A 27,241-nucleotide genomic window follows, 5' to 3' on the forward strand; every position below is an offset into this window, starting at 1 on the left:
GAGTGAAGTAAGTCAGAAAGAGAAAAACAAATGTCTTATATTAACGCATATATGTGGAATCTAGGGACACTTGTTTAAAAAATGTTAACAAATGACTTATTTACAAAACAGAAACAGACTCACAGAGAAAACAAACTTATGGTTACCAAAGGGGGAGGCATTAACAGATACACACTACTATATATAAAATAAACAACAAGGACCTACTGTATAGCACAGGGAACTATATCCAATATTTTGTAATAACCTGTAATGGAAAAGAATATATATATATATATATATATATATATATATATATATATATCTGAGTCACTTTGCTGTACACACCTGAAACTAACATAATATTGTAAATCAACTATACTTCAATTACAAAAAAGAGTGAAGAAGTTCAGTGCAGCCACAGCAGAACATTAAACCAACGTGGGGCCCTTCTAAACACGGGGCCCTGTACAGTTGCAAAGGCTGCACACTGATAAAGCTGGCCCCATTGCTGAGATTGCCTTCTGTGATCCCTCAGAAGTTGCAGCTCATCAGGGTATAACTCTTTCAAGCATCTATGGCTTGGCACTTTGCTAACTGGGATAGTCAATAAATTTACTTATGTATTAATAAATTTATTAATTTATTTTATAAATAAATTAATCCATCAACCACGTACTCAAAACTCCATCTCTATTGGGGCACAGAACTTCTATGCTGAGCTGCTACTCAGCAGTAACACTAAAAATGTTTCCTGGGTGGGTTGTTGACTCTGACCATTGGATCAATTCATTCATCCATCCAATAAATATTCAGAGGACTTCTGCCATATGGTAGGCACTGGGGATACAAAGAAGAGGGTCACAGTATCTCTACCCTCAAATGTCTCCTATTTCTCAGGAGACAAACATGTATATAACTGATTGTTGGAGAGAGGTGGCCAGGGGAAGTTTCCCAGAGATGGAAACAACTGAATTGAACCATGAAGGAAAGACAGGAGTTGTCAGGAGTACCAAAGTGGGAAAGTGACAAGAAGAAAGGGCATTTCGGGTGATGTGAACATATGTGAAGTTAAGAAAGATGAAATTGCAAGGGGCACTCAGAGAAGGGTTAAGGGATCAGTATTGCAAAATTACACATTTAGAAGGGCAGGTGTTGAAGCTGTCTGTTTTTGGAGCTGCTAGCAAATTACCAGAGCTGTTATAAGCAATTATAGCTATAGTAAATGAAAAACTGTGCAGAAGTTAATGGATAAATTAGCAGAGAGAGAAGAAGGAAGATTGGAAGGGGTGAGAGGGAGAGGGTGTGTGGGTGGGAAGTGCTATGTACTATGGGAGAAGTTATTCCAAGAGCTCCCCACTGTTGATGGACAACATAATTGCCCCCATCAAGGAGGCTTCACAAGGTGAAATGATAGCACGTATCCTGCAGCAAAGCTGATAAGCACACTCCACTGACTCTCAACATCCCCTGCAGAGGCACCGAACCAAAGCTGGGGTCCTTGGATTCTGCACAAAATGCACAGGGGTGATTAGAAATTCCTCCAGACAGCTAGCGCTCCCTTAAACCCATCCTGTGTACTGCTGTGTGTTGGATCAGGATCGATTCAAAGGAGCAGCTCAGAAGGCTGTTACCAACCTGTGGCATCTATGGATGAGACAGCGTGTGAACGTGTGAATTCACGGGAATGAGTCACAGAGGTCAACTCTAAGAAATCAGAATTCCCTACCTATAGGTGACCACTGAAACAGTTCACTAAGATACTCCTTTCTGAAAGGAATGTGCCGTTTTATTTGGTAACTATTGTTTTGACCTCCCCCTGCTTGGATGATTTTAAAAAGAGTAATAATAATAACTTATATGTGTCCAATGCAAAGACTCCTAAACCAGGCAAGACATCACAGTCAACTATAGAAAAAAATGTACATCCAGACCCATCTCAGACTTCCTGAATCAGATTTTGGAGATGGAGCCCTGGCCTGTATGTTTATTTTTAAAAACTCCCAAGGGGATTCTGGTGTACAGCCAGGGTTGACAACCAATTTGTCTCATTTTTCTCGGTTATTTTATCTCTGCTGCTGGATTCTGGATTTGGGAGGGGGCAGTTCCTAGTGCCCTAATCAACTGAAGGCATCCTATTTTCTTGGGCATAGGGGAGGTCAGTCCATTCCCAAATTAAGCCCCGTGTGACAGAAATATTATCTCCAATGACTGGAGAGGGGAATTTTCAGCCTCTGAGATTTCTACACAAGGGAGCCCAGGCTCTGTGTGTAAAAACACTTGAGAAAGGAATCCACATATATTCTAGACATGACGTTAGGGGATTTAGGTGGAATGTCTACTTCTCCCAACAACTTGGCAGTTCAGCAGACATGTATCGAGCATGTACTGGGTGGCTGGTGCCTTGCCTGCACTGGTGACTGGGCTGGTATGCCAGCCCACTAGGAGCTCACAGTCTGGAGAGAAAACAAGTAATTAATATCTCATCTTTCCAGGGAGGAAGAGGAGTTCAAAGGGGTTGGGGAACTTATTTAAGGCCAGACAGTTAGTAAGGGTTGGAACTGGGATATTTAATCTGGTCTCATCCCAAAGCCCCTTTGTGATTCCCAAAGTGACAGGACAATGTGATGCAGAGGTGATGGGGTGTCACAGTCTGCCATGTAGCTGCATGTATGGCAGCAGACGTCCTGATGCTGGTGGAAGGTAAAGAATTCGGGGAGGGTTTTATGGCGCCCTGGAGCTCTTTACTCAGGACTACTACCCATTTTACAGACGCCTTGGGAGGGGGCACGAAGCCTTTTTGAACTTCAGTTTCTCCACCTGTCAGTGGGAGTATCAAGGTCTGCCCTAGCCGTAGCAAGATTACATGTGTAAGGGTTTGGGGCTCTTTGGAGAAAGGCTTTGAGCATGAGGTTATCTTTTTTGATATCTACAACAGGCACAGGGCTTTGGCTACAATGTGCTCCAGAGAACAGCTCATGTCTCTGTCTTTAGGGGGATTATTTAGTTTTTACAAACATTTTAACAGTTTCTCAGCTGCCTTCAAAGATTTAATACTTCAGAAAATAGCAGAGCTTGAAAGTTAAGAGAATAAATCATAAGAGTTCTTAAAAAAAAAGAAAATAGCAGGGCTTTGGGGAAGGAAAAAAAACATATTAAATCACTGATTTATGCAGCTTAGAGGTAATAATTTCTAAGGCGTTAAGGAAAGACATAGAATACATGATACTTAAGAGCACACAGGCTGACATCAGAATTGAATCCTTCTCAAAACATCTTCTGGAATATATATATTTATATATGTATAACTGAACCACTTTGCTGTACACCTGAAACTAACATAACATTGTAAATCAACTATATTTCAATAAAATTTTTTTTTAATTTTAAAAATAAAATAAAATTTTCATTTCTGTCAGAAGAATTGATGAAGCTATTAAGGGCTTCCCTGGTGGCGCAGTGGTTGGGAGTCCACCTGCCGATGCAGGGGACATGGGTTCGTGCCCTGGTCTGGGAAGATCCCACATACCGCGGAGCGGCTGGGCCCGTGAGCCATGGCCGCTGAGCCTGCGCGTCCGGAGCCTGTGCTCCGCAACGGGAGAGGCCACAACAGTGAGAGGCCCGCGAATCGCAAAAAAAAAAAAAAAAAAAACCTATTAAAATATTAAAAAAAAAACAAACCCCACAACATCTTCTGGTAGAAATGACTAGAGAACAGAAAAGAGGATTGAACTGAGGTGTCAGGGTACCCTCCTTTTAGATCCAGCTCTGCCACTAATGAAGTCATCTTGGGTAAGTCTCTATCTCTGAGCCCCAGTTCCCTCCTCAGAAAAAGAAGGGCTTTGACTGGATTTAGTCTCAGGTCCTTCCCAGCATAACACCCCAAGATCTATAAGGACTATGATGCACAGAAGGAGTAGGCCTAGTGCCCCAGGGAGAATCCATGAACCCAGGAGAACAGCAGCAAAGAGCAGCCAACAGCTGTTACGTCATCACTCACCCTGCCCACGTCATGGCAGCCGTGTTCTCAGCTTTGCTGAGCCGCTTCTCCTGGAGGCAAGGCCCTGTTTTGATTGCCCCTGACCCACGGGAGCCCTTCTTCCCTCTGGGTAAAGCCTGTGAAAGGATAATGGCTATGGTGGGGAATTCTTAAGGATTCGTGGGTAGAATTCAGGAGGTCCATGAACTTGCACTAGTGTATTAGTTCTCTATTGCTCTATGCCAAACTACCCCAGAACTTAGCAGCATGAAACAACAAATATTTAGTACCTCATCGTTTCTGTGGGGCAGGAATGGCTTAGCTGGATCCTGGTTTCTCATGAGGCTTCAGTCAAGCTGTTGGGCAGGGCTGCAGTTTCATCTGAAGGTTCCAGTGGAGGCAGGCGTGGGGTCCACTTTCAAGCTCACTCATGCAATCGTTGGTGGTCCCCAGTCCCTTGTCATGTGGGCCCCTCACAGGGCTGCCTCACCATATCCTAGCTCTCTTCCCCAGAATGAGCGATGCAAGAGAGAGTCAGAGGGACTGCTTTGCCCAGAATTGTGTCCCCCACCAAATCCGAATGTTGAAGAGCTAACCCCTAATGTGACTGTATTTAGAGATAGGGTTTTTAGGAGATATTAAGGTTCAAAAGGTCATAAGGGTGGGGTCCTAACCCAACAAGATTGGTGGCCTATAAGAAGAGGAAGGCAGAGAGAGCTCTTTCCCTCTCTGCGCACACCAAGGAAAGGTCACGTGAGCGCCCAGTGAGAAGGCAGCCACCTATGAGCCAGGAACTGACCATGCTGGCACGCTGAGCTGACATCCAGCCTCCAGAACTGAGAACATTAGTTTCTGCTGTTTAAGCCCCTCAGTCTATGGTATTTTGTTATGGCAGCCCAAGCAGACTAATACAGAGAGCATGCCCAAGAGGGAAGTCACAGTCTTTCTGTAAGCTAATCTCAGACGTGATATCAGCCATCACTTCTACCATATTCTATTCATTAGAAGTGAGTCAGGAGTCAGCACGTCCAGCGGACTCTCAAGGAAAGAGATGGGAAGACCAAGAGGTAGGGGGGTGGTCGTTGGAGGCCATCTTAGAAGCTGCCTACCGCCGAGGGAAAAATTTACATCTTTATTTTCAGTAACCTCTAACTGGATTTAGCACAACATTCAATGGTAAATGTTGGCAACTGATCACAGTAGTATGGGCAGCAGCTGTGCTTCTGTAACCAACAGAAATCACAACTATTTTCATAATTTATAGTTGTGGCACATATCCCCCCTGCTTACCACTACTCCAAAATATAAAAGTTATGAGATCTACTGTGTTAGATCTTATTTAATGTATTAAGGCAGAAATTCATATTACTATATAACAAGTTTAAAAAATATTTGGACCCCATTTCTTCTGTAACTTTTTGTATTTTATTTTATGAATTGTAAAACATTATCCTGAGACACGATCTGTAGGTGTCACCAAACTGTTAAAGTACTGGTGGCACAAAAAGTTTAGGAATTCCTAAGCAAGTGGCTCTCCAAGTGCGGTCCTGGGACAGCAGCATTAATATCCCCTGGAAATTAGTCCGATTTCCAACAAGCTCTCAGGTGATACTCTTGGTCCAGGGACCACTTTTTGAGAACCACTGCCCTTGACTAAAATATAACTATTGATATCTATTAACCAAGCCTCCTTTGGTGCCACTAACTAGTTTTTCTTTCAGGGCAAGTTAACCCTTCAGAGTTTATTCGTATGTTAAATAGAACAATAACAAAAATATCTGCCAACCTGCAGAAGTTGTCGTGAGAAGAGGAAATAATATATCTGCAGTACTTGGCACGGTGCCTGGTATATAGTAGAAGCTCACAAAGTAAATGTTATTAGTCGTATTATGATTTTTGTCATTTAAAATTCTTACCAAGCCCCAGTCTTGCCTTTCGGGGCTTAAGAGTAGGAGAGAAGAGATATGCAAGCAGTTCCATGTAAGGAAAATCTTGAGATGCTGCTGGAGATTAGAGCAGGATATCCAGCTGCAAAGAGGGCAGATGTGGCTCAATGTAGTTCCCTCATTTCTAGTCACTCTTGGCTGAGCCTCTCACTCACCCTTCAAGGTTGGCAAAGCAAGCACTACACTTGTCCTTCTAACATTATACTCATAAAAGAGGAAACAGTCTGAGGGAGACCAGTTACTAGCTGAAGGTCATGAAGCTTGCACACGGCACAGGGCACTAATCATCCAGGGCTTTCCACACACCCTTGTGGCCTCTTGAACTCTGGTTACTAGGAGATGTGTCCCTGAAGGACATTTAGGGATTAACCCCATGATATGCAGGGTCTAGAGGAGGCCAGGGGTGCTGGCTCAGCTGAGGTATGAGGCTGCCAAGAAGCTATCTACTTGGGAAGTCCTAAAAGAGAAAAATGGCAGGCCACCTGCATGCCTCCATTGTGGGATACATGGGTACCTCCAACTTCCTTCACAGACTCCACAGACTGACACTTCTTTCTGCCCCACACAGCTGGGTGCCAAAGGCTATGGAAAAGGAATGCTTCAGAATTTATCTCTTTTGTCAGGTGTGACATTTTTCTTTTGCTTTTGGGGCCCAGTGTAAAGGTAACATATTCAGCTAAGTCCTTCCAAGAGTACATGCTGAATGGATATTTGTTTTCCTCCATGAGACTAGAAGGTGATGATGAAAGATTTAAAATCAAACTCCATTACAGGGACCTCTGTGAGACCAGAAGGGTGACGAGGGAATACTTAAAATCTAACACCATCCCAGGAGTTGACGCTTTGGCCATCATATCTGAAGGTAAGGGAGAGCTCCAGTAGACAAATGTTTCTGACTCTGACAGACTGGTCTGAATGACCCTCCCTCAGACTTCATCCCAGGACGATGCAGGAAACAGCCAGCCCAGAGCGCTCGACCCACATGCTTTTCTGTCATCCTTCCAGCATTTTGTGGTGCACTTGCACTTAACTCATCTCTTAGCTGTTCTTCCTGAGTCTTTTTTCACGGCTCAACAAGTGGCAGCCACACAAGGCTAGGAATGTGTCAGAAGAGGCAAGAAACAATTGGAGAGATCCATTTAAAGTGGCTTGGTCAGAAAGATCTCTATTTAATAACCCTCAGTGGTTATTTTCGTGAACATTCCTCTCAGGTAAATAATTTCCTGCTCTTTCATGAGGAGCTACACGCTCAGAGCAAATGATGTTCTGAGATACTGGGTCAGCCCTTCATTCTAACAAGATCCATTCCCTGGAAAACCAAGTTCATTCCAGCTTCTGCCCCATGAGAGCACGCTTGGAGTCATGACGCCATCTATCTCCCTCGTGAAATATGCAGAAAATGAATCCCCAAATGGACTGCAAGCTTACATTACTACAGTGAATGACAGTTCAAAATTAAGGACGCTGAGGGCTGCTGGAAAACAAACACTTGGGTAAAAATGGAAAAGTTCTGGGAATTCCCTGGTGGTCCAGAGGTTGGGACTCCGCACTTCCTGGTTGGGGAGCTAGGATCCCACAGGCTACACGACGCAGTCAGAAAATAAAAATGGAAAAGTTCTGTCAAGAGGTATGTGTTCTCTGTTTCTTTCCTGTTCTCTGTTAATATGAAGATCTAACTATTAACTTTAGAGGGAAAAGCATCATTCTGGAAGACTCTGAGAGAGAACTTCTCATCTTTTCAATTTATGTAATTCACTCTACTGGTTGGGTCTGTTCATTTCTATAACCCAGCACCTACAGAGCTCTCAGTGGGTGAGGAACTTCTCTTCCCCACTTCTTTGTGACTCCCTCTCATGTTGCCTCTAGCCCCTGAAACTAGCTCCCTTCCCTCACCTCAGAGCGTCCAGCCCAGCTGCCGCCACGTTAGTCTCCTCTTACCACATGGAGATGTCTGAGGGTGGATGTGTGCCTCCTAACTGGGTTATCCTCAGCATCTCCCTCTTAGTTTCTTCCTTTGAGTGTCAGCTGTTTTTTTTTCTTTTTGCCCCTCTCCTTCCTTTGATTTCTAAGGTCAAGTGGTCTCTCCAAACTGCTGAGGCTCACCCTCCCTACTCATATGAGTAATGCTACCCTCTCCAGTCTCTTTGGGATCTGCTGGGGCAGTTGTCCTTTCCTGCTTTCTTCATTGTGGCAGAGACAACAAGTGCTCACCAAATACCCCATGGCCTCTCCTAAATTCCCCAGCCTCTTCTGACTACTTCTGGGCAAGGGAAAGTGACAGTGATGTGGGTCTCTCCCAGGCTGAGTTAGCTAAAAGCCTGTGTGCCTCCTTCATCCCTCTCCTCTCCTGCTGCAGTGACTTTGGGCAACAAAGGTCAAGAAGATCCTGTTGACAGGATGGAGGGACCAGATCTCCACGTCACTGAATGGACTCATGCTAACCTGCACTTCAGGGCAAGAAATAAACTTTTGCTGGACTAAGCCACTGAGATTTTTAAAAAGTTACCTCAGTCTCGTCAAGCCTATCTTGGCTAATACAATCCTCACCTCTTTCTTTCTCTTTTGCTACTGGATCGTTCCCCTCTTCTTGACCCAAGTTCAAGCCCCCACCCTTTTTTTTTTAACATCTTTATTGGAGTATAATTGCTTTACAATGGTCTGTTAGTTTCTGTTATATAACAGAGTGAATCAGCTATACATATACATATATCCCCATATCTCCTGCCCCTTGCGTCTCCCTCCCTCCCACCCTCCCTATCTCACCCCTCTAGATGGTCACAAAGCACCAAGCTAATCTCCCTGTGCTATGCGGCTGCTTCCCACTAGCTATCTATTTTACATTTGGTAGTGTATGTATGTTCATTCCACTCTCTCACTTCGTGCCAGCTTACCCTTCCCCCTTCCCATGTCCTCAAATCCATTCTCTAGTAGGTCTGCATCTTTATTCCTATCTTGCCCTTAGGTTCTTCATGAAGATTTCTTTTTTTTTTAGATTCCATATATATGTGTTAACATATGGTATTTTTCTCTTTCTGACTTACTTCACTCTGTATGACAGTCTCTAAGTCCATCCACCTCACTACAAATAACTCAATTTAGTTCCTTTTTATGGCTGAGTAATAGTCCATTGTATATATGTGCCACATCTTCCTTATCCATTCATCTGTCAATGGACACTTAGGTTGCTTCTATGTCCTGGCTATTGTAAATAGAGCTGCAATGAACATTGCGGTACATGACTCTTTTTGAATTGTGGTTTTCTCAGGGTATATGCCCAGTAGTGGGATTGCTGGGTGGTATGGTAGTTCTATTTTTAGTTTTTTAAGGAATGTCCATACTGTTCTCCATAGCGGCTGTATCAAATGACATTCCCACCCACAGTGCAAGAGGGTTCCCTTTTCTCCACACCCTCTCCAGCATTTATTGTTTGTAGATTTTTGATGATGGCCATTCTGACCAGTGTGAGGTGATACCTCTTTGTAGTTTTGTTTTGCATTTCTCTGATGATTAGTGATGTTGAGCATCCTTTCATGTGTTTGTTGGCAATGGGTATATCTTCTTTGGAGAAATGTCTATTTAGGTCATCTGCCCATTTTTGTATTGGGCTGTTTTTTTGATATTGAGCTGCATGAGCTGCTTGTATATTTTGGAGATTAATCCTTTGTCAGTTGCTTCATTTGCAAATATTTTCTCCCATTCTAGGGGTTGTCTTTTCGTCTTGTTTATGGTTTTCTTTGCTGTGCAAAAGCTATTAAGTTTCATTAGGTCCCATTTGTTTATTTTTGTTTTTATGTTCATTTCTCTAGGAATTGGGTCAAAAAGGATCTTGCTGTGATTTATATTGTAGAGTGTTTTGCCTATGTTTTCCCCTAAGAGTTTTTTTTTTTTTTTTTGTGGTACGCGGGCCTCTCACTGTTGTGGCCTCTCCCGCTGCGGAGCACAGGCTCCGGACACGCAGGCTCAGCAGCCATGGCTCACGGGCCCAGCCGCTCCACGGCATGTGGGATCTTCCTGGACCAGGGCACGAACCCACGTCCCCTGCATTGGCAGGTGGACTCTCAACCACTGCACCACCAGGGAAGCCCTGAGAGTTTTATAGTGCCTGGCCTTACATTTAGCTCTTTATTCCATTTTGAGTTTATTTTTGTGTATGGTGTTAGGGAGTGTTCTAAGTTCTTTCTTTTACATGCAGCTGTCCAGTTTTCCCAACACTAATTATTGAGGAGGCTGTCTTTTCTCCATTGTATATTCTTGCCTCCTTTATCAAAAATAAGGTGACCATATGAGCGTGGTTTTATCTCTGGGATTTCTATCCTGTTCTGTTGATCTATATTTCTGTTTTTGTGCCAGTACCATACTGTCTTGATTACTGTAGCTTTGTAGTATAGTCTGAAGTCAGGGAGCCTGATTCCTCCAGCTCTGTTTTTCCTTCTCAAGATAGCTTTGGCTATTGGGGGTCTTTTGTGTTTCCATACAAATTGTGAAATTTCTCGTTCTACTTCTTTGAAAAATTCCATTGGTAGTTTGATAGGGATTGCATTGAATCTGTAGATTGCTTTGGGTAGTATAGTCATTTTCACAATGTTGATTCTTCCAATCCAAGGACATGGTATATCTCACCATCTGTTTGTATCATCTTTCATTTCTTTCATCAGTGTCTTATAGTTTTCTGAATACACGTCTTTTGTCTCCCTAGGTAGGTTTATTCCTAGGTATTTTATTTTTTTCATTGCAACGGTAAATGGGAGTGTTTCCTTAATTTCTCTTTTAGATTTCTCATCATTAGTGTATAGGAGATTTCTGTGCATTAATTTTATATCCTGCTACTTTACCAAATTCATTGATTAGCGCTAGTAGTCTTCTGGTAGCATCTTTAGGATTCTCTATGTATAGTATCATGTCCTCTGCAAACACTGACAGCTTTACTTCTTCTCTTCTGATCTGGATTCCTTTTATTTCTTTTTCTTCTCTGATGGTTGTGGCTAAAACTTGAAATACTATATTGAATGACAGTGGTGACAGTGGGCAACCTTGTCTTGTTCCTGATCTTAGTGGAAATGGTTTCAGTTTTTCACCATTGAGAAAGATGTTAGCTGTGTGTTTGTCATATATGGCCTTTATTATGTTGAGGTAAGTTCCCTCTATGCTTACTTCTGGCGGGTTTTTATCATAAATGTGTGTTGAATTTTGTTGAAAGCTTTTTCTGCATCTGTTGCAATGATCATATGGTTTTTATCCTTCAATTTATTAATATGGTATATCACATTGATTGATTTGCGTGTATTGAAGAATCCTTTCTGGGATTATTCATGGGATAAACCACACTTGATCGTGGTGTGTGGTCCTTTAAATGTGCTGTTGGATTCTATTTGCTAGTATTTTGTTGAGGATTTTTGCATCTATGTTCATCAGTGATATTGGCCTGTAGTTTTCTTTTTTTGTGACACCTTTGTCTCGTTTTGGTATCAGGGTGATGGTGGCCTTGTAGAATGAGGTTGGGAGTGTTCCTCCCTCTGCTATATTTTGGAAGAGTTTGAGAAGGATAGGTGTTAGCTATTCTCTAAATGTTTGATATAATTCGTCTGTGAAGCCATCTGGTCCTGTGCTTGTGTATGTGATTGGTCTGTTTATATTTTCTATTTCTTCCTGGTTCAGTCTTGGAAGGTTGTGCTTTTCTAAGAACTTGTCAATTTCTTCCAGGTTGTCCATTTTACTGGCATATAGTTGCTTATAGTAAACTCTCATGATCCTTTGTATTTCTGCAATATCAGTTGTTACTTCTCCTTTTCCATTTCTAATTCTATTGATTTCAGTCTTCTTTTTTCTTGATGAGTGTGGCTAATTGTTTACCAATTTTGTTTATCTTCTCAGAGAAGCAGGTTTTAGTTTTATTGATCTTTGCTATTGTTTCCTTCATTCCTTTTTCATTTTTTCTGATCTGATCTTTATGATTTCTTTCGTCTGCTAACTTTGGTGTCTTTTTGTTCTTCTTTCCCTAATTGCTTTAGGTGTAAAGTTAGGTTGTTTATCTGAGATGTTTCTTGTTTTTTGAGGTAGGATTATATTGCTATAAACTTCCTGCTTAGAACTGCTTTTGCTGCATCCCATAGGTTTTGGTTCATTGTGTTTTCATTGTCATTTGTTTCTAGGATTTTTTTGATTTCCTCAGTTATCTCTTGGCTATTGCATAGTGTATTGTTTAGCCTCCATGTGTTTGTATTATGTACAGATTTTTTCCTGTAATTGATATCTAGTATCAAAGCATTGTGGTCAGAAAAGATACTTGATATGATTTCAATTTTCTTACATTTACCACACTTGATTTGTGACCTGAGATATGATCTATCCTGGAGAATGCTCCATGAGTACTTGAGAAGAAAGTGTATTCTGTTTTTTTTGGATGGAATGTCCTATAAATATCAATTAAGTCCATCTTGTTTAATGTATCATTTAAAGCTTGTGTTTCCCTATTTATTTTCGTTTTGGAAGATCTGTCCATTGGTGAAAGTGGGGTGTTAAAGTCCCCTACTATGAGTGTATTACTGTCGATTTCCCCTTTTATGGCTGTTAGCATTTGCCTATGTATTGAGGTGCTCCTATGTTGGGTGCATAAATATTTACAATTGTTATATCTTCTTCTTGGATTGTCCATTGATCATTAAGTAGTGTCCTTCTTTGTCTCCTGTAATAGTCTTTGTTTTAAAGTCTGTTTTGTCTGATATGATAATTGCTACTCCAGCTTTCTTTTGATTTCCATATGCATGGAATATCTTTTACACCCCCTCACTTTCACTCTGTATGTGTCCCTAGGTCTGAAGTGGGTCTCTTGTAGACAGCATATATATGGGTCTTGTTTTTGTATCCATTCAGCCAGTCTATGTCTTTTGGTTGGAGCATTTAACCCATTTATATTTAAGGTTATTATCGATATCTATGTTCCTATTATCATTTTCTTAATTGTCTTGGGTTTTTTATTGTAGGTCTTCTCGTTCTCTTGAGTTTCCTGCCTAGAGAAGTTCCTTTAGCATTTGTTGCAAAGCTGGTTTGGTGGTGCTGAATTCTGTTAGGTTTTGCTTGTCTGTAAAGGTTTTAATTTCTCCGTGGAATCTGAATGAGATCCTTGCTGGGTAGAGTAATCTTGGTTGTAGGCTTTCATCACTTTAAATATGTCCTGCCACTCCCTTCTGGCTTGCAGAGTTTCTGCTGAAAGATCAGCTGTTAACCTTATGGGGATCCCCTTGTATGTTATTTGTTGTTTTTCCCTTGCTGCTTTTAATATTTGTTCTTTGTATTTAATTTTTGATAGTTTGATTAATATGTGTCTTGGTATGTTTCACCTTGAATTTACCCTGTATGGGACTCTCAGCATTTTCTCGACTTGATTGACCTTTTGCTTTCCCATATTAGGGAAGTTTTCGACTATAATATCTTCAAATATTTTCTCAGTCCCTTTCTTTTTCTCTTCTCTTTCGGACCCCTATAATTCAAATGTTGGTGTGTTTCATGTTGTCCCAGAGGTCTTTGAGACTGTCCTCAATTCTTTTCATTCTTTTTTCTTTTTTCTGCTCTGCAGTAGTTATTTCCACTATTTTATCTTCCAGGTCACTTCTCCGTTTTTCTGCCTCAGTTATTCTGCTATTGATCCCTTCTAGAGAATAATTTCATTTATTGTGTTATTCACCATTGTTTGTTTGCTCTTTAGTTCTTCTAGGTCCTTTTTAAATGTTTCTTGTATTTTCTCCATTCTATTTCCAAGATTTTGGATCATCTTTACTATCATTACTCTGAATTCTTTTTCATGTAGACTGCCTATTTCCTCCTCATTTGTTTGGTCTGGTGGGATTTTACTTTACTACTTCATCTTCCGTGTGTTTCCCTGTATTCTCATTTTGCTTATATTACTGTGTTTGGGGTCTCCTTTTCACAGGCTGCCGGTTCGTAGTTCCCATTGTTTTTGATGTCTGCCCCCAGTGGCTAAGGTTGGTTCAGTGGGTTGTGTAGGCTTCTTGGTGGAGGGGAGTAGTGCCTATTTTCTGGTGGATGAGGCTGCATATTGGGTTTCTGGTGGGCAGGACCTCGTCCAGTGGTGTATTTTGGGGTGTCTGTCACCTTATTATGATTTTAGGCAACCTCTCTGCTAATGGGTGGGGTTGTGTTCCTGTCTTGCTAGTTATTTGGCATAGGGCGTCCAGCACTGTAGTTTGCTCATGGTTGAGTGGAGCTGAGTCTTAGCATTGAGGTGGAGATCTCTAGGAGAGCTTTCACAGTTTGATATTACGTGGAGCTGGGAGATCTCTGGTGGACCAATGTCCTGAACTTGGCTCTCCGACCTCAGAAGCACAGGCCTGATACCTGGCCAGAGCACCAAGACCCTGTGAGCCACATGGCTCAGAAGAAAAGGGAGGAAAAAAGAATGAAAGAAAGAAAAGAAAAGAAAAGAAAGTAATTAAAATAAAAGAAAATATTAAAAATTAATTTAAAAAAAAGAAAAGAAAGAAAGAAGAGTGCAACCAAATGACAAAACAAATCCATCAATGATAACAAGTGCTAAAAACTATACTTAAAAAAATAAAAATAAAAGTAAACAGACAGACAGAACCCTAGGACAAATGGTAAAAGCAAAGGTATACAGACAAAATCACTTGAGGACGCATACACATACACACTCACAGAAAGAGAAAAAGGAAAAAAAAAAGAAAGAAATATATATCATTGCTCCCAAGGTCCAGCGCCTCAATTTTGGGATGATTCATTGTCTATACAGGTATTCCAGAGATGCAGGGTACATCAAGTTGATTGTGGAGATTTAATCTGCTGCTCCTGAGGCTGCTGGGAGAGATTTCCCTTTCTCTTCTTTGTTCGCACAGCTCCTGGGGTTCAGGTTTGGATTGGCCCCGCCTCTGTGTGTAGGTCGCCCGAGGGTGTCTGTTCTTCACTCAGGCAGGACAGGGTTAAAGTAGCAGCTGATTCGGGGGCTCTGGCTCACTCAGGCTGGGGGGAGGGAGGGGTGCGGAATGCGGGGCGAGCCTGCGGCAGCAGAGGCCAGCGTGATGTTGCACCAGCCTGAGGCGCGCCGTGTGTTCTCCCGGGGAAGTTGTCCCTGGATCCCGGGACCCTGGCAGTGGCGGCCTGCACAGGCTCCCAGGAGGGCAGGTGTGGATAGTGACCTGTGCTCGCACACAGGCTTCTTGTTGGCTGCAGCAGCAGCCTTAGCATTTCATGCCCCTCTCTTGTGTCCGCCCTGGTAGTCACGGCTCACGTCTGTCTCTGGAGCTCGTTTAGGTGGTGCTCTGAATCCCCTCTCCTCAGGCACCCCAAAACAATGGTCTCTTGCCTCTTCCGCAGTTCCAGACCTTTTCCTGGACTCCCTCCCGGCTAGCTGTGGCGTACTAGCCCCCTTCAGGCTGTTTTGACGCAGCCAACCCCAGTCCTCTCCCTGGGATCTGACCTCTGAAGCTCAAGCCTCAGCTCCCAGCCCCCGCCTGTCCCAGCGGGTGAGCAGACAAGCCTCTCGGGCTGGTGAGGGCTGGTCGGCACCGATCCTCTGTGTGGGAATCTCTCCACTTTGCTCTCTGCATCCCTGTTGCTGTGCTCTCCTCCGTGGCTCCGAAGCTTCCCCCCTGTCACCCCCCATCTCTGCCAGTGAAGGGGCTTCCTAGTGTGTGGAAACCATTCCTCCTTCACAGCTTCCTCCCACTGGTGCAGGTCCCGTCCCTATTCTTTTGTCTGTTTTTTCTTTTGCCCTAACCAGGTACGTGGGGAGTTTCTTGCCTTTTGGGAGGTCTGAGGTCTTCTGCCAGCGTTCAGTAGGTGTTCTGTAGGAGTTGTTCCACATGTAGATGTATTTCTGGTGTATGTGTGGGGAGGAAGGTGATTGCCTCACCTTACTCTTCTGACATCTTGAAGGTCTCTGAAAAGCCCCAACCCTTAAAACCCAACTTAAATGCTACTGCCACTTTGTGAATCCTTCCTGAATTGTCCCACTTGAAAATTCATTGCTCATGTTTTCATGTTCCCACAGGGACCTGTGCTAGCATTTTACATGTATTGACTAATCGTTACAAAATCCCTATTTTTTCTGGAGAAAATCATAATTCCAAAAGATACATGCACCCCAATGTTCATTGCAGCACTATTTACAAAGCCAGGACATGGAAGCAACCTAAATGTCCATTGAGAGACGAATGGACAAAAAGATGTTGTACATATATACAATGGAATATTACTTAGCCACAAATAAGAATGAAATAATGTCATTAGCAGCAACATGGATGGACCTAGAAATTATCATACTAAGTGAAGTAAGTCAGACAGAGAAAGACAAATATCATATGATATTGCTTATATGTGGAATCTAAAAGAATGGTACAAATGAACTTATTTACAAAACAGAAACAGACTCACAGACTTTGAAAACAAACTTATGATTACCAAAGGGGAAACATGGGGGGAGGGATAAATTAGGAGTCTGGGATTAACATATACACACTACTATATATAAAACAGATAATCAACAAAGACCTACTGTATAGTGTAGGGAACTCTACTCAATATTCTGTCATAACCTATATGGGAAAAAATCTGCAAAAGAATGAATATAGGTATATGTATAACTGAATCACTTTACTGTACACCTGAAACTAACACAACATTGTAAATCAACTGTAGTCCAATATAAAATAGAAATTAAATTTAAAAATAAGCAAAATTCCTACTTTTACAGATGCAACTCTCTTATAACATTGATTCCATTTTTCTTTGAATGTTCTTTTGTGCTTGCCTGTTTCCCACTATGACTGTAAACCACTCAAAGGCAAAGCCTCCCTACTCTGTCATGATTAACAAACTTATTATCTTTATTCCTGACTTTTTCCTGAAGGACTGTACTTTAATTCCCAATGTGTCTCCAGTTTTTCAGCTTTCTACACCAGGTCCTGCTTCAGGCCACCTAAGCTATTTCTATGCAAACAGCACTTGCACCTGGTGCACGAGTTTGAGTTCTTGTCTTAGCCTGTCCATTGTGCCTTCAATCCAGTCAGTACCAAAATCGACAGATTTCACATGTAAAATCTCTCTCTCCTCTGCCCCTTCCTTTTATTTATTTATTTGGCTGTGCCGGGTCTTAGTTGCGGCATGCGGTATCTTTGTTGCCGTGTGTAGGATCTTCATTGCAGCATGCGGGATCTTTAGTTACGGCATGTGAACTCGTAGTTGTGGCATGGGGGATCTAGTTCCCTGACCAGGTATCAATCCTGGGCCCCCTGCATTGGGAGCATGGAGTCTTAGCCACTCGACCACCAGGGAAGTCCCTGCTTCTTCCTTTTAAATCCCAAAGCTACTACTCGAATTTTGGCCCCTGTGATCTTTCTTGATACTCTCCTAGAAGATTTCCTAACGCCCATGTTAGATGCTCCTATCAGATTAGCATTTCCCAAACCCAGAACTGATGAATTTCTTTTCTCCAAAGTGCTCCGTGGTTCTTTTCTATCTATTGGTTTAAGCACACAATTCCTGGTCTTTGTGAACCACCACAGTCAGGCCCAGATGCCTTCTCTCATCTCACTGCCTTCTCTCTGTCCTTGACCATGTGATGATCTCCCAACTATTTAATTGGGTCCAGAGTTTCCCAGCTTTGCAACTTCATCCTCCTGGTTCCTGTTTTCCTGAAGGCCTTTCTCCCTCTGCCTGTTGAATCCCATTCATTCTGCGAGCTATGCCTTTTATTCAAGGTCTATGTGTTGCTGATTTATGCCCTTCACTACTGCATAGAACCTGGGCCTGTCACTGCACATTCCTTGTATCGTTCCTTCCAGAATGCCTGCTACGTAGCTACTCATTAAATATCAGTTATATTGAATGGAAAATAAATGTAATGAATGTTACAAGCTTCCAAGTTTCTCCAAAATCCCTGAAAGAAGTTCTAAACTTTGTAGGAAATATTTTACAGGAAAGGGGTGAGTTGCTCAATAGAACATTTCCTTGCTTTATGTCCCTGATCCATAAGAGGAAAAATATGTCCTCTTGAATCTCAAATATCTGGACATTCGCCTCTCAATAAATCATGGTCTCTGGCATATTTTCCAGTGCAAGTTTACATTTTATTTCCATGTCACTTTGCCTAAAATGGTCACAGATTTTAGCTCCAATTTTCACCTCTGCATATTCCATTTGCTAGCTTAAAAAACCCTCAAAATTGAGAACCTGGACACAATTCCTGTCTTAAGAGGTACGGTAAATAGTAAAATATTAACCCCAAAGAGGTGGTGCAAAAAAAAGTCTCCTAATCTTTACTGAAAGTATTAAATTTTTGTAAATGTTAGGTCTTAAAGTCATGTCATTATTTCATGGGATTGAGGATGTTTCCATTTTACAGGAAAACTAAGAATTTAACGCTGAAATCTAGACAGTTGCCATGCTATTTCTTAGAACTCATAAATTGGGTGCTAAAATGGTCTTGTCTTCCTCTGTTTTTATTTTATTCCTGACCTAGGCAGTTGGTTCATTGTGAATAATGAATTTGGCATAGGAAAAGAGTTGTTTGGCTAAAAGTAATAATATTTTTTAAAATTAGGAAACCAGGATATGAAAGGTTAGCAAGTCACTGTAAGCATTTTGAATTTACGAAGCAATGGAATCGGATTTCAGATTAATATATCTTTGTCTTTTCTCTGCGGTTGATAGTGACTTAGTATATACTGCAGCCAAATGCTGTTGAAATCGTTTGTAACTTTAGGTAAAGGAATATGCTTAACAAAAGAAGTTTCATGGACCAAATAGCCCTGTCATTTTTACAAATGGAACCAATGTTCTTCACTAGGGTCAGAAACCAGTTAGACCACTTGGATGGATCTCAAAGGAATGATGCTGAGTGAAAAAGGCCATTTTCAAAAGGTGACAAACTACACGATTCCATTTAAATAACATTTGTGAAATAACAAAATTATAGATACGGAGATTAGTGGTTGCCAGGGGTTAGAAACTGGGAAGGAAGTGTGCGGAGGAGGTGGGTGTGGTGGTTACATGAAGCTTCACAGGTGATAAAGCTGCATAGAACCACAACCACACACAACCACACACAACCACACCCACACACACCCACCCACACACACACACAACCACACACACAACCACACACAACCACACACACACACAACCACACACACACAACCACACACACACAACCACACCCACACACAACCACACACAACCACACACACACAACCACACACCCACACACACACAACCACACAACCACACACACACAACCACAAACACACACACACAACCACACACAACCACACCCCTCCCCACACACACACAACCACACCCACACACACCCACACACAACCACACACACAACCACACACACACAACCACAAACACACACACACAACCACACACAACCACACACACACACACGCACCTGCGCCAAAATCTGAGTGTACTACAGTTATGCAAGATGGTATCATTGGGAGAAAGGGTTGGGTGAAAAGTACATGCCACCTCCTGTACATTTTTGTTTTTGGCAACTTCCTGTGAACCTATGATTATTTCAAAATTAGAAGTTCTTTAAAAGTCAGACATTTCCTTGTCACTTTAGAGAGGGGCCTATGAAGTCAGGTGGTAACATAAGGAAGTGAGGTGGCTGGGGATTGGGAGGGTGAGAACTGGCTGGTATCAAGGAGGCAGCTGCTACTAGGCTCCTACCATGGTGGGACTGTGCACCTGGAATTGCTGAGTCTTCTGAGTGCTGTTTTTAGAAAATGCCAGAAATTGAAAATTCAAATCAGTATCTCTTGACTTTTATTGACAATTAGTTAATTCAAACTTTTTGGAACACTGTATGTAAGCCAAACTCAAGATACTGGAGGGCTGGATTCAGTCTTAACGATTCATGTGCAAACTCAGCTTCAGGCCAGAGGCTGAGTTTGGCCACCAGATGATTCGCCCACTCCACACACTGGTCATCTCAGTATGCAGCTCAACGCTCCTCTGTGCTGCCTTACAGAAGACGGAGAAATGGGGAATCAGGCTGCTAATGAAAATGGTATGAGCCCCCAGTCACTGACACCCGGGACTCTGGAGAATGCGGGTTTGACTCTGGAATCCCCCTGCAGGCTCTGACCTAGACCTTCACACCCACCTCCTCAGCATGGTGCCTGGAAATAGCAGGTGCTCAGCTTGCCTTTTCAGAGGTGTTCATTTGTTCTTTCCCGACTGTCTTAGTTTTTATTTTTTTAAAGCTAAATGAATTCTACAAAAACTGAGAATATGACCCAGAATCTGGTATCCTATGCTCTGGTTTTCCGGAAGCGAATACAATAGCCTGGTGAACACATCTTATATGAGCAGCACTCATAACTCCGTGTCTGTTTGAAGCTCTGAGCGTAAGCTAATTTTTTGCTAATTAGTGCAAATGAGCAGAGGGAGGTGCCGATAAGGTCGTTATTCTGGGTTTGGTCTTTGAAAGACTTTATCATCTCCGTCCTGCTAATGCCCAGAGTCTGGTCAACCCTTCTTCTCCAACTGCCAACCCGGACAGCTGACTCAGAAGAAGTGAGAAGGACGGAGCTAACTGCATACCCTCCAGCACAACCACATCTGTGAGTCCATAACTTCTCCCCACCTCCACTGTCTGAAACATCATGTGCACTGATCAGACTCCCTCTGTGTTCTGTACAATCTCTAGTACATGGAGCATACCCAGTTCCTTTAGGAAGGAGGTGAGTAGAAAAACTCCAATTGTTTAAAATTGAAATTTTAGTTTAAATTAAAACATTTTTGATCTTAAAATTTCATCTCTGGCCCAATTACACATTCTCAGAGTCAAATTTAAATTATTAATGATTCATTTGCATGATTTCTGTCCTCTTTTCCCCAAAAGTCTGCTATCAAGAGTCCACAGAATGTTTTCCAATTCTCATTTAAAAAAGAGTATTTGTAAGTATTACATAATTATAAATCAATAAAAGAGTCTTTTCTGGAGTTCCCTGGTGGTCCAGTGGTTAGGACTCGGCGCTTTCACTGCCAAGGGCCCGGGTTTGATCCCTGGTCGGGGAACTAAGATCCCATAAGCCACGTGGCACAGCCAAAATGAAAAGAGTCTTTTCCTGTTTATCTTTTTTTTTTTTAACCAAGCTTTACAATATGCAGATTTTTAAAGGGTTGGTTCTCAGCCTCAGAAATTATGCTAATGAGGTAAGAACAATAATTCATAGTGTAGCCACTAATTTCTCTAAGGGGAAATATGCAGAGACCCTGGGCTCTACATTTGTTTTCAACTAATTATCATGTATTTACTTTTCCATTAGTCCAATAATTTTTCTTTCAATTCAGAATTAAGCAATAAGACCCTGAATTATATAAAGGCCTGTTTAGCAGAACAGACACACCCCATCATCCCCCAGTCCCCTGATTTACAGCTCTTAAAATGCACAACCAAGAGGCTGTCTATATGCCCTTTCGTATTTAGATTCCATCATGCAGTCACCTCAATAACTTATGCATTCTCAGAAGGACTACCTAGCAATTAACTCCGATCTTTTCTAACTCACCATCTCATTATGTAAAGTGGATTGGAACACAAACTTTATTAGCAACTTTCAATTCTAATTCCTTCTTATCGCCCACACCCACACCCCTCCTAGTAATGTCAGTTTATATGAGCAAAATACTCTGGAAAACGGCAGTTAAAAAAAGTCCACATTGGACTGGCAGCACATTTCGTAATTGGTCTTTGCACTATGGGGTACCACCATAAATCGAGATTGCCGTATTTCAGCTAAAGCATGGGATGCAATTCTTTATAGAAATGGAAATGATTCTCTCTGCCACACAACACAGCATTTTAACTATGTTCAGGAGGAATGGGCAAGTAAGAAAGCTATTATTTTTATGCTAAAGGTTAAAAAAAGTGCAAACCCCAAGATCTTTGTTAAAAGGTAAAGGAATTCATAGTATCGCCTCTTCAAATCCTAGAAAGAGGCGGGAAGATGCCTTGCAGAGTTCTCTTGTGCATATGAAGTGTGTCAGTGGAAGAGCTGAAATGTGGTTTAATGTACTTGTTTTCATGGTAAGGAGCCAGGGTGGGCTGATGAAACTAAAGGACAGGTAGCACCTGAAGATGTGTCAGATGTACAAACAGGGAGGCATCCCATCAGTGCAGCTGACTTACCGACATCGGGATCTACTGCTTGAACTCTGGTCAACAGAGCCTTGGTGGCTGTGTTCTCATAGACACAGGCGTTATAGTGGTCGGACGAAAACACTGGGGGGTTATCGTTCACATCCTCCAGGATCAGATGGACGTCAGACTGGCAGAACCTGCCACCCCCGTCTGTGGCCCTGGCGATGAGGCTGTATGCAGGGACCCTCTCCCGGTCCAACAGAGCCAAAGTTTTTAACTCACCTGTGAAAATAAATGACGTAGCTTTTCAAAAACTGTCTTTCTTTGAAGAGCAGAGAATCAATTATTGTATATACAGAATCCCCAGTACAGGAAGGATCGCTGACATCTGGCTCCAGTGCGTCATGCTTTGAAAAATCGAGCAAGTTCAATTTTTTTAAGCATCAGGGAAAAAGTGATGGGATTCTGGACGCAACAAAAAACCAACTGTACGACCTTCAGATGAATTAATCCCACTGTGAAGCCTCTTGTTTCAGGGATTCCTTCTCTTGGCAGCATGGAGAAGCTCCACACCTCTTTAAACATCTCAAGGACTGCTCTGGAGATCGGCCTTGTTTCTGGATTTTCTCCAGAAAAAAAGCATGAAAAATGGACCAGTATCCTTAGTTCTCTAACGGTCAATCAGGTCCATGATTTGTAAACTCAGAAGGGGCAGTCTGTCTCCTTCCAGATATTTAACATTTTTTTTTACCCCATCTTTTAGAGAAAAACAGTCGAAACAGGCTGGCTTTAGCAGAAAGAGGTCATGAAGGAGTCCTACTGTGCCAGGTGAACCCCACTTGCTGGAGAGTGGTAGGGCCTGTGGCTGCTGGGGGAGGATTCCAGTGGGGGCTTATCTGAGAAGCTTAAAGCAGCATCTCTTTGGCAACCAACATGGAGGGAGGTTATGTCTGTATTTTAATCACTCAGATAGCTGTACTGGTCCTGAGTGTCAGCCCCTGGGGGGATTTTGTTATTCTTGCTACCTAAATTTCAATGGATGAGGGCAATAAGCACAATGACAGAGCTGAATAAATACTGCTTGGTGAAAAGTAGGACTCATGAAATATTATTATGTACTCTTAACAAAATCAGTAGAAGTCACTGGGACGAAGCCATCTATACTTATAAAGCTGTCCCTCCTATGGCTTCCTGACTGCAGCCAGTTCTCAAATCTAGTCTGGATCATTCTCCCCTTCTCCAAAACACCCAGGGGTTTTTCAGTTGGGCATTCAAGACCCTCCAAAATCTGACCTAAAGTTGTTTTTCCACCACTTTTCTCACGAGCCATTCTGTGGCTCCTCTGACCAGTGACAGTGTTGTACACAGCTTTCCCTGGATGTGCCGTGCTCTCTGCCCACGCTGCCCCCGCGACCGGCAGTGTCCTGCTTTAGCTCCTAGAATCCTGGCTCATTTCAAATGCCAGCTCTGCTTTAAAAGTTTCTCCTTCCCTCTTATCAGAATATTAGCTACTTCTTCCTCTGTGCCCAGATATATCTCTCCTGATATCTCTCCCGGGCACTCATTCTGTCTTTCACTATTACTGTTGTTATTTCTGTTATTATTAGTATTGACTTACAGCTCTGTCTTCTCCACTGGGTTACAATATCCCTTGGGGATGCTTTGTTTGGTTCATCTTGGAATCGAACACAAATATCCCATAAAGTACTTTTAGCTCTAGTAGTTAATAAATGTTACCTATTCAATAAAAAATTGCCAGGCCTCTTTAGCCAAGTAGCATATTGTTATGTAGCTAAGCCCTTCCCAGTTAAGATGCACCAGACATGGGAGAGAGCTAGGGAGGAACTAATACCTTCTGGAGACTCAGAAATTAGTTGTTGTTCATTATGATGAACACAACACTGGAAATATGCAAATTATTCAATCTTTACACTTCACTGAAAAATTGTCAAGGGATGGGCCATCCAATACACAACACTGAGATAATTTACCTCCATAGAAAATGCCTTTTCCATTATCTATGGCCTTCAATGCGGGCATCTGCCTTTAGGGTACATAACCTTTCACCTTATAAATTTTACCTCAATATGTAAGCAAGTCTGAGGACTCATAGCTTTGGAGAAACTAGACAGGAATGATGAATAAAAACCAGACAAGGGCTTCCCAGGTGGCACAGTGGTTGAGGGTCCGCCTGCCGATGCAGGGTACACGGGTTCATGCCCCGATCCGGGAAGATCCCACATGCTGTGGAGCGGCTGGGCCCGTGAGCCATGGCCGCTGAGCCTGCGCGTCCGGAGCCTGTGCTCCGCAACGGGAGAGGCCACAACAGTGAGAGGCCCGCGTACCGCAAAAAAAAAAAAAACCAAACAGACAAGTATGTTAATAAGCATCCCTATGGATGTAAACCATAGGGATGTAAACATAGGGATGTTTCATCCTTATGGATGAAATCCCCAAAAGGGATTTCAACAGGGCAAAACTCTCCTTACTATGCACTGCTGTCTGGTTTGCATGGAAACTTGCATTTGTGATAGAATTCTATTTATACTATTTATAGGTCAGCTGCTTTAACTCATGGATATGAGAAAGAGGAGAAGCAAACAGACACATACGATTACTTGGTGCTGCTAAATGTAGGTAAAGTCAGGGCAAGTTTTATAGGCCACGTGAGGTTTCTGTCCTCCAAACACCATGTGCTACTGGTATTTCTTAAGAGTTCAAGATAGCAGGGCATCATATCAAGGCTCTTGTATACTAACTACCCCCTAGTGATAAGACCATGTGAGAGTTTAACTTCTCTCGTGGATTAACAATGGCATTTACCCAAAGAATAAATTTCGCCTTACCACTTTGTGGATCTAGAAAAAATTCATTGTTTCCAGATCCATAGAGTGAGTATCGTATATCTCCATTGGATCCAATATCAGCATCCTTGGCACTGACCTTCAGGATGATTTTGTTTGGTGGAATGTCTTCGGGAAATAATGCTGTATATGCAACCTAGGCAAAGGTAAAGAAAGGGAATTGAATCATTAGTGTTTGTGGGGCAATTGTCATATTTAGCATTATAAATGATTTCTTTAAAAATGCATTCGCATAATTTATCTTCAGCTATGTTTTTCCTTTATCACAGAATCATCTTATACCATATGATGAAACAGAGAATATCTCTTGCTTTGCGCCTCCCATGCTCGTCATCAACAACTACTGATTGGGCACCTACTGTGTGCTAGGTACCACTGAGATGCTAGAAGTACAACGGAGAAGAAAACAGACAAAAATCTCCACCCCTGTGGAACCATGACCCACATCACATATTGATCATGCCCCTCTCAGTTCTTGGGACCCTTCAACTCTTTAAAGAGCCACTACCAACATCTGGCATTAGTATGAGAGACTAAATCTATTTGCAACACTTTTCTGAGCTAAAGAGCACTAATACCGTCTCTCAATCCACATGTAAGGAAAAGGTAAATGAAGGGTGATTTAACTTTGGTAAGAAAGGAAATAAAATCAATTACTGGCACCTTGCATTCGCTGTCACGCTTTGAACTGTGGTGGAAAGGCCACTTCTTAAGGGGTCTGGAGACCCAGCTTCATTACCAACGTTGCTACCAACCAGCTGTGTAACCTTATACAAAAAAAGTAATTCATACTTCTGAGTGGTCCATTCTTCTCTTATGAAATAGGTGATTCAGACAGAAAAATTCATAGTGTCCTTTATGAGTCCTTAAAAATTATTTAATTTTGAGACTCCTGGTTTTATTTTTCTGTTTGTTTGATTCTTTTGGTGGGCAGAATTAGGTACTGATCGTGCTAACTATACTCTTTTCATGTTTATAATATTTCATCCTAGAGTCTGCCTCTTACCCTCTTATAACCATTTGGAGCTTGTTAATTAAGGAGATAAGATGAGAAAGCAGCCTGGCCTTAAGGAGAAAAGTGAAATGGGTTTTGACTTAATTTTAGATAAGCAGAGTAAAAAGCAGTGATATATCCGACACAGCCACAAATCTCACCTGATCACACACTGGGCTGTTGTCATTCACATCACTGACAGTCACTTCCACCATGGCCTGAGTGACAAAGAGCCCATCAGTGGCGGTGATATTGAGGAAGTAAATGTCTTGTTCTTCTCTATCTAGAGGTCTCTTCACGTAGACCTTCCATTCGCTCTGCACCAGGCCCAGGGCAAACCTTCCTCGGGGGTTCCCTCCTGTGGTGAAAAAAGAATTTTTGAAGATGTGAAATGAAAAGCTTTGATCACCTACAGCAAGAGGCCTGTGTGGGGTCATCCAGGTGCCTCTCAAACTGCATCGTTTACGATGCTGAAAAAAAATGGACACTCACTTCCTTTTGACTCTCCTGCAACAAAGCACAATATTTATATGCTTGGCTTGTGTGGAAAGTAAAACAGTAACTTTCCAAGAGAAGAAAATGCACTTAGAGAAGCTGGAGATGATCTCTTGTTTAGCTCCCCTTAAGGACAATCAAATTCAAACTGTGAACAATCAATCTTCTTATCGGGCTGATACAACTGTCTTTCCACTTCGTCTCAAGAGAGGATGTAATACACTATAGCTCTTGTTACCAAGACAATTTCATTAGCCGATGATCATGCAATCAAGGAAAGGCAGTCAGTTCTAATAAGGAATCTTAATGAAGCCTTTATCATACAGCAGCTCTTCTTATAAGGACCGAAGTTTGGGGAAGAAAAGTTTGTGTGACAGAGGAAGACCCATTAGGATTAAAGAGCCCCAGTGCAGGGTCATTGAAGGAGCCGTTCAAAGATAAGCACTGCAATTAGATCAAATTTAACACAGGGAAGCTGGTGAAAATGGAAGAAACACGTAGAAAAGCTAGAGTGGAACCGCTCTTGATGAGGCTGAAACAATGAATGTAGTCCCAGCAATATGACTTTCCCACATCACTGAATTACAGGGAGACAAAAGCAGCTTGGAGGAAGGAAGAAGAAAACCACCTTGACCTTCCAAACCTGAAGGGGGAAATAATGTCACTTCAAACACGGAGGAAGACTGGACGAGACAACTGGCAAGAAGTCCGGAATCCAGTTAGGTCATCGCCGTCTCGTTTGTTTGAGCATTCACACGTATTTGTCACCTGCTCTGGGCCAGGCACTGTGCCAGGCAGTGGGGCTACAGCAGTGGCCAAAAGTGACCAAAATCCCTGCTTTTGTGGTGGAGCTCACCT

At 42.3% G+C, this 27,241-nt stretch overlaps 1 protein-coding gene across 2 annotated transcripts in view; it reads right to left on the reverse strand.

Annotated features, from left to right (window-relative positions):
* The window catches only part of FAT3 (FAT atypical cadherin 3), a 560,699-nt gene that overhangs the window by 67,332 nt on the left and 466,126 nt on the right, over positions 1-27,241 (reverse strand). For both annotated transcript variants that reach the window (XM_060017235.1, XM_060017234.1), the window contains exons 10-12: positions 26,050-26,246; positions 24,877-25,030; positions 22,079-22,312 (exon numbers count right to left, since the gene is read on the reverse strand). In XM_060017235.1, the coding sequence (XP_059873218.1) occupies positions 22,079-22,312; positions 24,877-25,030; positions 26,050-26,246 (585 nt within the window). The remainder of the gene's footprint in view (positions 1-22,078; positions 22,313-24,876; positions 25,031-26,049; positions 26,247-27,241) is intronic.

The sequence above is a fragment of the Delphinus delphis genome, chromosome 8 (assembly GCF_949987515.2).
Source record: "Delphinus delphis chromosome 8, mDelDel1.2, whole genome shotgun sequence".
Taxonomy (NCBI): domain Eukaryota; kingdom Metazoa; phylum Chordata; class Mammalia; order Artiodactyla; family Delphinidae; genus Delphinus; species Delphinus delphis.